This window comes from Caloenas nicobarica, chromosome Z, assembly GCF_036013445.1.
Source record: "Caloenas nicobarica isolate bCalNic1 chromosome Z, bCalNic1.hap1, whole genome shotgun sequence".
Taxonomy (NCBI): domain Eukaryota; kingdom Metazoa; phylum Chordata; class Aves; order Columbiformes; family Columbidae; genus Caloenas; species Caloenas nicobarica.
The window spans coordinates 61781237-61796508 of record NC_088284.1 but is presented as its reverse complement, the minus strand read 5'-3'; the positions used below and the strand labels follow the sequence as shown (position 1 = coordinate 61796508).

Here is a 15272-nt window from a genome sequence, read left to right as displayed (position 1 = left end):
AAACAAAAAGCAGATAAAGATATTAAATGAATGGGATCTTTGTTTAAGAACAATTGACTTCATTCAGACCTAACATCTGGGCAGCACAATTTTGTAAAGTTCTGAGCAACTGTTTGTGCCAAAATACATTAGATGATTTAAGGACCATTTTCCCTTTTTTCCTCATTTCTCCTTTGATCATTTTTGGAGGCAATTTTTGTCACAGCTGTAAATACGTTGTTTTGCACCACCCTCTAGGCTGAGTGAGTATGAAGGTTAATACATTGAGATTTAAAAACTGCCAAGCAAATAGCATTCATAAGAAAAGCATGACAAGCTTTGCACATTATAATTTGATTTTTTGGCATAGTGTATTTTCAGCACTCTTGTATATCTGCGGCATAGATACATGCAGCTGTGACCCTAGCATCCTCATTTTCATACTGCATTTCTTATCTGAATTCCTGGGTCCAAAACTGAGCACTGATATAAGATCAAATGTACATAAACTTTAAATATATATTGGGCATTTCTCAGACTTTTGATTTCTAGCACTTTAGTCTGCATGGCAGGAAGAATTACTGGCAGCCTCTATTTCTGTAAGCACTGCAGAATACTATTTGTTAAAGCAAAGCAGCAGAGTGTACTGTCCAGGAATAACATGAGTGATTATTCAAAATTGCCAGTCAGCATCCAAATTATTGGACTTTCTTGTAGTTAGATAGACTGTTGCTTTTAATGTTAGCTTCCAGGAAAATTAAGTATTACTGACAATTAGCTGGACAGTGTCGTAACTAACCAAGTCAGCATATGAATGTTTTGATTTGGGAAATGAGACCTAGGAGTGTGTTTTTGGAAAGGAACTGTAGACACAGTAGATCTGATTTTCATTCTGTTTGAAATCTAGTAAGGATCAGATGGCTCATAGCTTCACTAACCTATTTGTGCTGAGCAAGGGTGGAGAAGAACAGGTTCATAACATCAGTCTATAACCACGCTTGCATTAGACAGTCAAAGCCAATTTCACTACAACTGTGCTGATAGTTTTGGTAGATCGTCTCTTAAAAATCTATTCCATCTCAAGCTGGAAGAGGTCTTATGTGACATAGTTCACCAAGCTCAGATCTCAAAATAACAATGATAACAGAAAGCCACTGAAGTAGTTTAAGTGTCTGCAAACAGAATGTATTTTCGAAAAGTTATTTCAAGAGTTGATAATGAACTAAGATATTTACGAAAGTCTGTTTACTTACTGGTAGAAAACCACTAAAAAGTCTGAAAGGGTGAAATAACTTAATTTACAGTTTTACTGGACCTGATATTAATATACCTCTTTTAAAAAGTGCCAAGCATACATGCACTGCAGCAGTCCTGTTCTGCCATTTTACCATTACATATCATTGCTTCTCAAATTTTAAAAATCTCTTTGCCTTGGTGAGCCAAATTTCATTAAACAATGCACTGGCAAGCTCACAAGGCCATCTGAAATTTTCTAGATGTTCTGGGAAACTATAGATCCTTCCAAATACACTGGAAGAAGTGGGGACTACTTACCAAAACATACATTATCGTTTTCCTGTAGTTAGGCTTTTATGGCTGTCTCACCCAGTAATTGAGACCATCTAACCAAATTGTTGCATTCAAAGAACAGTAAATGTTGCTGTGGTTGTAACCAGCCTCTCTCCCTCTTATCTCAAACCCACCCATAATGTTGGAATACCATCCACGCTCTGGCAGAACTGAGTCAGCCAGTTATTCCCCAGGGAAAAAAAAAGAAGCACACTGCCTTTGTAGATGTCAGTAGCAAGCGTCTGGCATGGAGCTCCCTGTTATTTTTGAAACTGAGCTGTGAATTGTTGTAAGGTGAAATTGACCTCTGTAACTGTTTCAATCTACTGCTTCTGACTGCTTTATACTCACTTTTTCTTTAAACTCCAGAGGTCAATATGTTGGGGCAGTCTCATTTAAGCCTAAACTATTAGTGACAGCTGTAAAAGAGTATTATAAATTCTACAGCCTCATCAGAAGACAATTGAATATCCCCTGCAAGAAGAAATCCAAATGGTCAGCCACTCAATAGGATATGTTAAAAGCCCTCTGCTCCACATAGGGATCTAAAAGTTCATATTTTGATAACCAATTCTGCAAACTGTCACAATATTTAAAGTAAAGATTTTAATAAAATTTGACATTTGTATTTAGACTGCTGTTGGCAAGTGTATCATTAAAAGAAAGCAGCACTGTTTATAATGTCAGTAGCAGAGGGAACTGTGTAAGAAATTGTGAGTCAGTTCCCAATATGCTTTAGTGCTAGTCTAACATCAGAATAACTTCTGTACTTATTAAGTAGCATTAAATAACAGAAGTTATTGCCATTAAAACTAAATCAGAACAGTTTTCACAGACTTTCACTGGATTATTGAGTTATTATGATCATGAAATATATCAAGACAGTTGATTTAAACACACCTGGAAAAAAAAAATACCATGAAATTTTTTTGGCACGTAGAAATCTGTTGTCTTTCCAATGACAGCCTAGACTTAAGTAAAGCAGTGTCTTTCTTATCTTTTCTACCCCTAAAAAGCTACAGTTGTTCTACAGTTATTCTAGCGTAATACCTGTCAGGGTCAGAAATTGCTGAAGAGCTTCCATCTCCTTAATGAACATGTTGCAAGTGAGTCAGACTGAAGGTTTTTATTCTTTATATCAGAGGAAAGGGAGGTTATTTTGGAGGGAATCAACCTATTGTTTTGTCCTCTTAATTAATGTAATGTGCCTAAGGCCATCTGAAGGGTGCAATTTCATTATGTCCTATTGAGGGAAAATGGGATCACAGAGGCCATTATTAGAGAAGTCTGCATTATCAAAATGCCATTTTGGTAGGTAATATTTAGTTCTTTGTGTTGATGCCCACAAGATATAAAATTGGGTAAATATTTTCAAACATTTTTCTTAAGTAGGCAAAAATGTTCCACAGAAATAGACTACTAAATTGTCATAGCATTCTAGTGAGAGTATAAGAGATAATAAATCAGAGAAGTGTATGTTTCTGCTCTCATGGAGCAGTGGCTGGCACACAAACCTGTTTTCTGTTTTCCTTAATCATCTGAGACATGGGAGGCAAAAACCCAGAGTATCAGAGGAAAAATTGAATCAAAGTGTTGGGTTTTCCTTTGTTTATTTTTAAAATCACTTCTATTTCACTTCAAAGGTCTGTAATATTTGAGAGCCTATGGTAGAGGGAAAAATATATATATATTCTTTCCTTCAGCGTAACTTGTTGATTTGAGGGGGGATCTCCTATAATAATTTCAGTTTTTCCTGAGTTTCACTTAGCAGAAGACTATTTTGAAGACTTGGCAAGGTTGGTGCTTAGGAAACATCATGTCCAGAGGCATTAGCTCACATCAGTAGCTCATGTGCCGGTGTTTTTATGCCCATGCTTTTAAACATTTCAGGTGTGCAGATTGACAGTGTCAAAATCATCAAGAACAATGTTTGAAAATTCAGAACAAATTTACTTCAACCATTTGTATTGTATTTGTTCTATTTATGCGTCCTGACCATTTACACATTAAATAGGCACATAGCAGAAGTTGGCATTTAATGCTTCCAGTGACTTCATTCTAAAAATAACCATGCTGCAGTATTCTGCATTTTTAAACAATCCCGTTAGTATTCCTGACCAGAGGGAATGAACAGCTTCAGCCGACTTGTTTTGTGAGAGGAAGCCTTTCTCAATTTTTGACTGAGTCCAAGCTGTTAGTGAATGAAATTATGATGAGTGAAGGCACGATTATGGTTTGTTAAACAACTGGCTTTTCTTGCCCTGTCTTCTTCCAGGCAGATGTCCACCTTATAAAACACACCATACTATTAAAGATATCATCTGCAAAGAAGGCAATGACTAAACAAGTCTTATCAGTGAAGATATTCCTGACATGCAGTAGATAAGCATGTCTATGAAATGGAGAGTCAGATTTGATGGCCTTATTCTAACTGTTCTGTATTAAAAGAAATTTGCAGTCCACGGGATTCAAAACATAGCAATTCAAAAAAAATCATATAACCTGGTGAGGTTGTTACATGTTTAGCCTCAGGCATACTTTATACACAGGCAGAATGTCAGACAACTCTCCTATCCAGTGTAGAAGGGAATTTATGCAATGTCATTAATAAAACTGCACTTCTGAGTTATTGTGTCCAACAGCACCAGCCAGCTCTGTGATTGAGTCTTCATAAACATGATCATAGCCATCCCCCACCTCCTCTCAATGTCCTTGTTTTGTGATTATCTTTATGGTTGTTGCTTGACTGACTACCAGCCTCTGGAACATGCTTTTGGGATACATTGTTTGTCTTTTTTGTTAAAGGATGGCCAGTCACGAACAGTGAGGCAGTTCCAGTTCACTGACTGGCCAGAACAAGGAGTGCCGAAGTCTGGAGAAGGATTTATTGACTTCATAGGCCAAGTGCATAAAACGAAAGAGCAGTTTGGTCAAGATGGACCCATTTCTGTTCATTGCAGGTAAGTGAAAAAAGGCTCAAAACAACTCATATGCAGATTTATTTTTTTCTCAACTCGATTGCTGGTTGCAGTGAGGGTGTATATATATAAATGAAATTTCATATGTGAACTGTCAGAAAATGTCACTGAAGAGGAACACATAGGACTGCTTTATGAGACAGGAAATGTTCTGTGACATCCCATTTACACAGAAAAGTTTCTTCTGAAAAGAAGAAGGCCTTGGGACGAATGGTGAAAGAGTCTGGGGCTCAAGTTATCTTTTCTTCCCTCTTTCCATTTTTGGGTGATGATGTGGGATGGAATAGAAAACTTAGGTCCGTAAAAGATTGGCTTCGGGACTGGTGCTACAGGCAGGGCTTTGGGTTCTTTGATAATGGCTGGTTTTGTAAGACACCAGTCCGGTCAGTGATACACGGGAAAGGTTTATCCCACAGCAGTAAAAGCATGCTGGGACAGGAATTAGCAGGGCTCATTTGGAGGGCTTTAAACTAGATTCGAAGGGGGATGGGGTTGTAGCTGGGCTTGCATCAGTGGGGCAACATGCTGGAATCGATAAAGACCGGGAGGCCCCTCAGGCCCCTAGGGTGAAATCGGTGTACTCGGCTCGCTCCCTGAAGTGCCTGTACACCAATGCGTGCAGCATGGGGAATAAGCAGGAGGAGTTAGAAACCTGCGTTCGGTCAGGAGATTATGATCTGGTGGCATTAACAGAGACATGGTGGGACAGCTCACATGACTGGAATGTGGTCATGGATGGCTATGTCCTTTTCAGGAAAGACAGGCCAGCCAGGCGAGGTGGTGGAGTTGCTCTTTACGTGAGAGAGCAACTACAATGTATAGAGTACCGTTCAGCGATAGATGAGGAGCGAGTTGAGAGTCTGTGGGTGAGAATTAAGGGGCAGCTGGCAGGGGTGACACTGTTGTGGGTGTCTATTACAGGCCACCAAATCAGGGTGAGGAAGGTGACGAGGCCTTCTATGGGCAGCTGAGCGTGGCCTCACTGTCACAGGCTCTGGTTGTTATGGGGGATTTTAACTTCCCTGATGTTTGCTGGAAGGACTACTCAGCCAGCCAGCCTCAGTCTAGGAGGTTCCTCCAGTGCATTGACGATAACTTTCTGACGCAAATGTTGGAGGAGTTGACTAGGAGAGGTGCGCTGCTGGATCTCATCCTCACTAACAGGGAGGGTCTGGTTGAAGCAGTAAAGGTGGAGGGCTGCCATGGTTGCAGCGACCATGAGATGGTGGAGTTCAGAATCTCGTGTGGCGGGAGCAGAATAGCAAGCAGAATTGCAACCCTGGACTTCAGCAGGGCCAACTTTGGCCTGTTCAAACAATTGCTGGGGGAAATGCCGTGGGCAAGGCTGCTTGAAGGTAAAGGGGCCCAAGAGAGGTGGTTAGCATTTAGGGACTGCTTCTACCAAGCTCAAGATCAGAGCATCCCGACGCGCAGGAAGTCAAGGAAGGGAGCCAGGAGACCTGCGTGGTTAAACAGGGAACTGCTGCGTAAGCTCAAGTGGAAGAGGAGGGTTTACAAATCACGGAAGGAGGGGCTGGCCACTTGGGAAGAATATAAGGCTGTTGTCAGAGGATGTAGGGAGGCAACTAGGAAAGCTAAGGCCTCCTTAGAGTTAAACCTGGCAAGAGGGGTCAAGGACAACAGGAAGAGTTTCTTCAAATACATGGCAGATAAAACTAACACCAGAGGCAATGTAGGCCCACTGATGAATGGGGTGGGTGCCCTGGTGACAGAAGATACAGAGAAGGCAGAGTTACTGAATGCCTTCTTTGTCTCTGTCTACTCTGCCGGAGGCTGTCCTGAGGAGCCCCGTACCCCTGAGGCCCCAGAGGAAGGCAGGGCAATGGAGGAGTTTGCCTCAGTTGATGAGGACTGGGTTAGGGACCAGTTAAGCAATCTGGACATCCATAAATCCATGGGTCCAGATGGGATGCACCCGCAGGTGCTGAGGGAGCTGGCTGAAGTTATTGCTGGACCACTCTCCATCATCTTTGCCAAGTCTTGGGAAACGGGAGAGGTGCCTGAGGACTGGAGGAAAGCAAATGTCACTCTGGTCTTCAAAAAGAGCAAGAAGGAGAACCCGGGCAACTATAGACCAGTCAGCCTCACCTCCACGCCTGGGAAAGTGATGGAACACCTTATCCTTGGTGCCATCTCAAGGCATACCAAGGATAAGAGGGTCATCAGGGGCAGTCAGCATGGCTTCACCAAGGGGAAGTCATGCTTGACCAACCTTATAGCCTTTTATGAAGACATAACAAGGTGGACTGATGAAGGCAGAGCGGTGGATGTGGTCTACTTTGACTTCAGCAAAGCATTTGACACCGTCTCCCACAGCATCCTCACAGCAAAACTGAGGAAGTGTGGTCTGGATGATCGGATAGTGAGGTGGACTGTGAACTGGCTGAAGGAAAGAAGCCAGAGAGTTGTGGTCAATGGGGCGGAGTCTGTTTGGAGGCCTGTATCTAGTGGAGTGCCTCAAGGGTCAGTTCTGGGACCAGTATTATTCAATATATTCATCAACGACTTGGATGAGGGAATTGAGTGTACTATCAGCAAGTTTGCTGATGACACCAAACTGGGAGGAGTGGCTGGCACGCCAGAAGGCTGTGCTGCCATCCAGCGAGATCTGGACAGGCTAGAGAGTTGGGCAGGGAAAAATTTAATGAAATATAACAAGGGAAAATGTAGAGTCTTACATCTGGGCAGGAACAACCCCAGGTTCCAGCATAGGTTGGGGAATGACCTATTAGAGAGCAGTGTAGGAGAAAGGGACCTGGGGGTCCTGGTGGGCAGCAGGATGACCATGAGCCAGCATTGTGCCCTTGTGGCCAAGAAGACCAATGGCATCCTGGGGTGTATTAGAAGGGGGGTGGTTAGTAGGTGGAGAGAGGTTCTCCTTCCCCTCTACTCTACCCTGGTGAGACTACATCTGGAATATTGTGTCCAGTTCTGGGCCTCTCAGTTCAAGAAGGACAGGGAACTGCTGGAGAGAGTCCAGCGCAGGGCCACTAAGATGATTAAGGGAGTGGAGCCTCTCCTTTGTGAGGAAAGGCTGAGGGAGCTGGGTATCTTTAGCTTGGAGAAGAGGAGACTGAGGGGAGACCTCATTAATGTTTATAAATATATAAAGGGTGGGTGTCACGAGGACGGAGCCAGGCTCTTCTCGGTGACCACCAACAGTAAGACAAGGGGTAATGGGTTCAAGCTGGAACACAAGAGGTTCCACTTAAATTTGAGAAGAAACGTCTTCTCAGTGAGGGTGACGGAACACTGGAACAGGCTGCCCAGGGAGGTTGTGGAGTCTCATTCTCTGGAGACATTCAAAACCCGCCTGAACGCCTTCCTGTGTAACCTCATCTAGGTGTTCCTGCTCTGTCAGGGGGATTGGACTAGATGATCTTTTGAGGTCCCTTCCAATCCCTAACTTTCTGTGATTCTGTGATTCTGTGATGTGGAAGCACTTGATTTTTTCTTAAAAATCTGTCTCTAATGAAGGGTAAAAATGATCTGGTCAATGCTACATGCAGAAAGTGATAGGAAGAGTCTTATCACAGCCTGCTATATCTGTTTTATCTGTTTTCTTTTTGGTTTGTTTGTTTTTCCCCACTGGTCATAAAAGTGATGCTGTTACATTGGTGGGTATTATTAACTCTAAACAAGCTACTACACCACAGTAGCACATTAGTAGCAATCGAGGTGAGACAAATAAAAATGGTAGCTATTTTAAGAAAGGGAATGGATTCGAAAGCATGATTTAGAAACTTTGTCTGTCAAAAAGATCACTGAGTTTTGGATTTGCGAGTTCTAACTTCAGAATGCAATGCCCATTTTTTGCTGTGATGGCTTCCTTTGATTCTTTTACAACTGATACACAGATGAAAACAGCTTGCAGGGTGTGTAGGAATAATCCAGGGTGGGCTTTTTTAATATTCTCTTTTTTTTTTTTTCCCTACAGTATTCTAGAGTCTATAGCAGATGGCCAAAAATAATATCTTTATATTATATTTAATAAATTGCTTTCTATAAATTCCATTAGGATTTTAGATACTTATTTTTTGCAACATTAAATTATTTTTTTGTAGATTAAATGTTATTATTTATATAACAGAGATGCAAAATACTAATGTAGGTTCCAAGTCCGTCCTGCAAGCCAAGTAATGCCTCAGTACTAGTATGAAGACAAAATGAACAAGTTTACTTGAGCGTATGTATTCACAAAGGGAGAGAGATTCCTGTCCTCCCAAAGCCGGGAGCAACCAGAAATTGTTAAAACACCAGTGTGTTTCAGCAGAGTCCCTTATGCTCCCCTAATCTGAAAGACTAAGAAAATAAATGTATTGTACCAATTGAATCCTTCTTTTTTTTATGTGCCTAAAAATTTGTGTCGCCTGCTAAGTAGAGCAGCATTTAGCATTCATTTGGTAAGGAAAACTGAAGGACAACTGTGATAAGAACAAGCCTTATTCTTCCTAATGTTAATGAGTTTTGAGAGCAGAGAAGTGATGAGCAATATTTATGCCTTTATGCAGACATACATAAGAAAGCGAAGTGATGGTCTTCTTCTAAGTTCTTTATGCCGTGCAAACTTGTCCACGTGTGACTGCAATGAAATACTGCTTGTAGTAGGTTATGCATCCCTTCCAACTGTGTGTGATCTTTCATGCTGAAATTATGAAGGTTCCTACCACTGACTCTGGTAGAAAGAAAGTCAAATCCAGTATAGTCTATCATGGTTTGATCTTCAAATATCTTATCGTCATTGTAATGGCAACTTAGAAATTGGTAATGCGAATCATCATTATGAATGTTAGTCAGTTTACATGAATAGGAAATGTCCGTAGTGAATAAGTTTATTTCTTTCTTTCATAATCCCCAGATCCTGGGTACCTGCACTTTCCTAATCTTCTTGGAATTACTGTAATGATGCTTCCAGTTTGTACTATGATGAGTTTTTAAGGATTTCTCTTATACAGAGAAATTATTCAAATGGCAGACACCCCCAGTGCCACTTGCCTGTGGTTTCCTTCCTGCTCTATACATATTTCACAAGTTTGCTTTCTCTGTTACGCAGTAAGCCCCTGCAACCCACAATTTTAAAATTTTCTCCTTCTCTGGCATTTTTACAAATAGATCAGTGTGTTACATTTTAAAAATTTCTAACCTCATCAGGCAGTTAATTAAAAAAATAGTTAAAAGAGCAAAGGACTGTTCACCTTGAAGTGAAATTCTCTACTTCCACCATTTTTAGATATTTATAGCCTTGTTATTGCAGCTTTTAGCAGGAGAGAAAGGAAGACCACCCTTTCCCAGCATGTATTCAAGATGTATTTTTAACAACAAACTCTTCTCTCTTACAAAAGCATCAATACTACCTCACGGCTTATTAAAGCATCCTAACTTTGTTTCCTAATTGTTCAAACTTTGTTGAATTGTACTACATCATGAAGTAGTGCCTTCATAATTTACTAAATCTAGAATTCTTTAAAACCTATGTCACATTGCTATGTTAAATGTTGTGGCAGAACTCAGTTTGCTCTTTGGCTTATGGTGAAAGCAATCAGCTGATCATTAAAATGATACTAGCACTGATGTGGACTTCAATCACTCTATAATCCTAAGCATTTTCTAATTGCAAATGATACAATGTGCAAATATGCTTGCCACATTTAGAGGAATACGGTCAGTTACCTTTACCAAAATAATACACTTGATGGATTTGCAGGCATTGAGATCTTTCCATATTAGTCTGTCTTCCTTGTTGAGTAGCTTCTCCAGATACTTGTTCATTTCTTAAGAACATAAGACAACAAACTAATTCCCTCCTTTTGCTGAATTAAAGAATTCTGAGTAGTTTGTTTGGTTCGGGTTGTGGTTTTTTTAAGTAACAAAGACTTCGCTAGAAGTCCTCACACATATTTTGAAAATCATAAATTTTTTTGTTGGATATCTTTAAATGGTTAAGCAGGAGCAAGGAGAATGGAAAATGGTAAACCGCCTTCACTCTGCTGGTCACTGTTATCAGCTCTATGAAGTCCAGGCAGGTCCCAGCACTATTTTTCCAGGATTTTTTGCAGCATGTTTCTTAAACATTAGCTTTCTAATTTACCTTATTGGGTAAAATGGACCTTACACTCCAGTTGCTCTAGATAGCCAGGGCTATTGTCATCACATATAGATAAACCAGCACTGAGACTGTATTTTTTCAAGTTGTATCTCAACTGTCCTTTGGCTTCAGCTGTCTGAAGGTTCACAGGGTACAAAAAATTGCCAAATCCAATCACATATGTTTAATAGCCCTAGAAGTGCAGTGATCTTGACTAGAAACTGAAATACCTTTATACAATTTGGATGCTGGATTTCCACACTCATCTTGTGAATTCACTGGATCTCTGTCATGGTGAACAGGTCTCATAAATCTCCAGGTTCCCAAGTCTGTCTGACAGGAGAAAAGCTTTTGAAATTATTAGCATTAACAGTGATGGGGTGCTAATACAAGTTCAGACCGGGAAAATATCTTTTTCTGTGTAGTTACCTCTCTCTTTGTCCAAGGGTCGTCTTCATTAATAACTGATTGTTTGGTTTTAATAACTGATAAATACTGGCTCTGTTGATTACAGGAGTTTCTGTTGCTTCTTGAGGCTCTTAGCTAATAACAGAAACCCAAACCAGAACAAAGAGCAAACAAGCCCTAGTCAAATAAAACATTTCAGACTAATGTAGAGAGGCATGATATGCGTATGTCAGTATTGGAAAGCTGAAGATCCAGACTGCCAGGCTTTAATAAAAGCTGCGTCCTATGATTTTTGTATATCCATTATTTAACTTGTAGTGTGTATGAACAATTTCAATATTAATTGAAAATCCTCTGACTATCTCTAACTGAAAGTAGAAGGGAAACTAACACACTGAAGATGTGCAAAACAGGACATATATGTGAAAGAGTTAAAGCAAAGCAAGCAGTAAAATAGTTTGGCGCCTTTTTCTCCTAAAGTTTCCATCATAGGTCGTTGGCAACAAACGTTCTCATTTTCCTTCACCACACACTGATTACTGTAGATCTGGATGAACCAACCAAGTAACTTTGCAGTGAAGACTGGTGAGTCGAGAAGTACTTAGTAGCATGTGAAATTTGCTTGAGACCAATTATTCTTCTGAATGCAATAGTTTGCTGTGGAATTTTGCTTAGTAAGCCTTTCCCCATATAGAAATCTGTACACATACGGCGTATTGTAACCACTGATAATTTGTCAGCCAATTCTTGCAGCATTAACTGTCAATTAACATTCCTTTTTTCCTTTCTTTTTGCTTCTTTTATTGCAACAGTGCGGGTGTTGGAAGGACTGGAGTATTCATTACCTTGAGCATTGTGTTAGAAAGGATGAGATATGAAGGTGTTGTAGATATCTTCCAGACTGTCAAAATGTTAAGGACGCAGCGGCCAGCCATGGTACAGACAGAGGTGAGGAAAACAGTATCCATATACAATGGTTATGGAAAAGGTGTATTTCCACAGCCAAAAAAATGCACAGATAGTAACTGTATAAAATGTGCGTACATTTATATCTTAAGTTATATAATGGCTATATGGCTACAGCGTAAAATCTGCCATAAAGGTATTGCAAGAACTATTTCCTGTTACAGCAGTAGATACTTGTGGCGGGGGAAGAAAAAAATCATTTCAGTAGTGGATCCTAGCTTATCGTAGTTGAGAAAAAATGTTCTCCAAGAAACATTACCCATTTTTATTTGAACCTTTTTCTGGCAGAAATGTGTGGTAATAAAGAAGAAGGCTAGTTGTTTCTGCAGGTGGATCCATTGCTTGTTTTGTTTCAGGAGCAAGGTGGTGTTCATGGCTTCAGACTGACACTGTATTATTTTCATGGTTTTCTTGACTTGTCACCAAGCAAGTGGCTGTTTGGCCTGAAAAATTATAATGGTAAATTCAGCATCAGGAAGACTACAGTGTAAATAATTTCTGTACTAGCAAGAGTGCCATGCAGAATAAGGAAAAGCATAAGTAGTGTCAACTGATTTCCTGGGACTGGATGCTCAGAACTGTGTCACATTGTAAAGAATACTTAAATATTTTCAGTTGTGCTTAATTTCTACTTAAATGTCTGAGCTGGAGACTTGAACTAAGCCCAAGCAAATAGGTTAGGAGAACCAAGCAAAAGGACAAGAGAAGGGGGACATTTTAGGTCATACATTTATTTAGTATAATTTGATTGACACTGGCCTTTAAATTACAGCCTGTGAAATTTAAAATGTTTCCCCAGAGTTTGCCATTTTCCACACGAAAATGAATCTTGTTCTGTAAAACTGGGTAGTCCTATTTTTAAGAAGATAACTTCATAAAAACTTATATGAAAAATAAAGATATTTATTTTTAATCTTGTCACTTAGCCAAGTAAATCACTGTGACCAAATGGAAGAGTTAATTCCATTTCTTATCCATTACCTTCATTCTTCTGGATAAGCAAATGAAAAATGACTGCTTTCTGTCATTTTGCTTCCAAGAAATAACTATAGTTTACAGAAAAACTATGCTTCTTGGAGCCTACCTGACAAATACTGAGTTCAACTATGCAATATATTCTCCCTCCTCTTACTTTGACTTATTTATGTATGCTATGCTTCATCCCCACTACTGCAAGTAGAAGTGTTGTGTACTCATTTCTTTCACGATTCTGTGGAAAACAAATCCCTCATTCAGTAGTATAAACTGCCAATACTCCATGTGGACCACACATACACTTAAAATTAGGCATATGTCTAATGCATTCTCCCACTGTTCCAAGAGGAACTGGAAGAAAACTATTGGTGATCATGCCACTATATTGAAGCAAATATCTGATGAGTTTCCTCATCTCCAAAAGAATTTTAATTGCGATCTTAACAATTATAACTGTGTGGGTTTTCCGCATAGCACTATCAGATAAATAAGCAGACCATCTTGATATTTTGGATGGCTTCAGAAGCAATTTCTTTTTTGGGTTTTTGTTTGTTTGTTTTATTTTTTCTTTTTTAACATTTAAACCCTGAGTAGCAGTTGCAAATGAGTACACAGAAGTGCCATTTTAGTATAAGTGTGCGGTATTACAGAAATGTGCAAAAGGACTGTTTTGTGGGAGTGAGAATAACATGATATGCCAAATGCTGGGTTTGCCAGAGGTATAAGCAAATCTCTCACTATGCTGAACTTTTCTCTGCTTCCAGGTGTAGATTGAAAGGCAATTTAATGTTAATAAAGTGCTTTAGTTGTGTATTTCTCTCTTAGACCCTTTTCTTGCCACAGGCTAAGATATCTTCACATCTTCATCAAAGCCTATATTACTGAAAGGCTGGGATTTCCTTTGCTTCCTTAAAGTGATATTTAACCTGGTGATTTTCCATACAGCATTCCATATTAAGACTGTGATGTGTTTCGTCATCTAGTGTGTTGTATTTGCTATAGATTTAATTGGATATTTTGCTATTTTCACGTACATCAAGGAAAAGCATCTTAGCATGCTCCCATAAGAAAGCTTTATGCTGATGTTGTGTTAATCCAGAATAACAAACGATCAGTAGATGAGTATATAGTCTCTGCACAAAAAAAAAAAAGCTGCATTTTGTGGAAAATATTATTCCATTACATGAGTGTTTATCTTCATCTGTTGTAACTCAGACTGGTTTTCTGTTGATGTCAGCAAGAGAATATTGCTGAACTGCAGATGCCTGTGTGGTGTATTTGTCTGCAGCCACAAAGTATTCGCTCTTAGGTGAAAGAAAATAGAAACCAACCAACGAACTGGCTTTTTGATACTTTTGTTTTCTATCTTTCTTTCTCCAGGATCAATACCAGTTCTGCTATCGAGCCGCACTGGAATACCTGGGCAGCTTTGATCACTATGCAACATAAAAACCCATCATGGATTTTTATTGCAGGCCCTTTAAGATCCAGAGAGCCGCTTCTGAGCCATACGATGTGCTTTAGAAGTACTTCTTAACTCTTAGCTAAGGAGCGATTATTGGGGATATATAAAGTAAGAAGAAAATAAAAGAAAGAACAACAAACAAACAAAACTAATGGGGATACATAAAAATAACAACAAAGAACCCTATTCCATGTGGACCAAGAATTCACAGTTAAATAACCTAACCATAATAAAAGAATCCTGACCACTGGGGCATCTGAAGGATCTCATTGACAGATACCTCAAGGGTTTGACATCGGTTGAAGTTAAAGGGAGGAGGAAATTAATCAGAAAGAAAGATCATCTTGTTCAGGATTGCATGCTTTTGCAAAGAGGAGTTTTGAGAGAACTTCAGTTCAGTGCAAGATGTTTGTTAAATGGTTGGGTCCTGGCTTCTCAAACAAAGTGGACTCTTTACTTCAACATCACCCCTTCCCATCATACTGCTCATCGTAACACTTTAGGGAAAATGTGGGAATGTTTAAAAAGAAAGTCCTTGATTTAGTTTTTTAGTATTGTAAAGATACTGCTGACCTGTGCTTCATTTTTAACTGTGTAAACTTTTTCCTTTTTTTAACAAGAGTTTATCATTCAATGAAGTGAATTAAAGAAAAGGTTGCATAACTGTTAATCTTTTTGTTTAAATCTGTAGATTTTTTTAAGCTGTAGAATTGTTATCTGTAATTTCGTGCTGTAGAGATGTTAAATAATTTGAAAATTTGCACATTTTTGTGCAGTCCTATATTTATCTACAGTACCACAGTCTTGTTAGATATTACTTTTACAG

General features: G+C 39.5%; 1 protein-coding gene across 2 annotated transcripts in view; it reads left to right on the top strand.

Moving 5' to 3' along the window:
- The window catches only part of PTPRD (protein tyrosine phosphatase receptor type D), a 372025-nt gene extending 357000 nt beyond the window's left edge, over nucleotides 1-15025 (top strand). For both annotated transcript variants that reach the window (XM_065657714.1, XM_065657713.1), the window contains 3 exons: nucleotides 4354-4508; nucleotides 11853-11988; nucleotides 14362-15025. In XM_065657714.1, coding sequence (XP_065513786.1) covers nucleotides 4354-4508; nucleotides 11853-11988; nucleotides 14362-14430 — 360 coding nt within the window. In that variant the 3' untranslated portion in view covers nucleotides 14431-15025. The remainder of the gene's footprint in view (nucleotides 1-4353; nucleotides 4509-11852; nucleotides 11989-14361) is intronic.
- The last annotated feature ends 247 nt before the right edge of the window (nucleotides 15026-15272 follow it).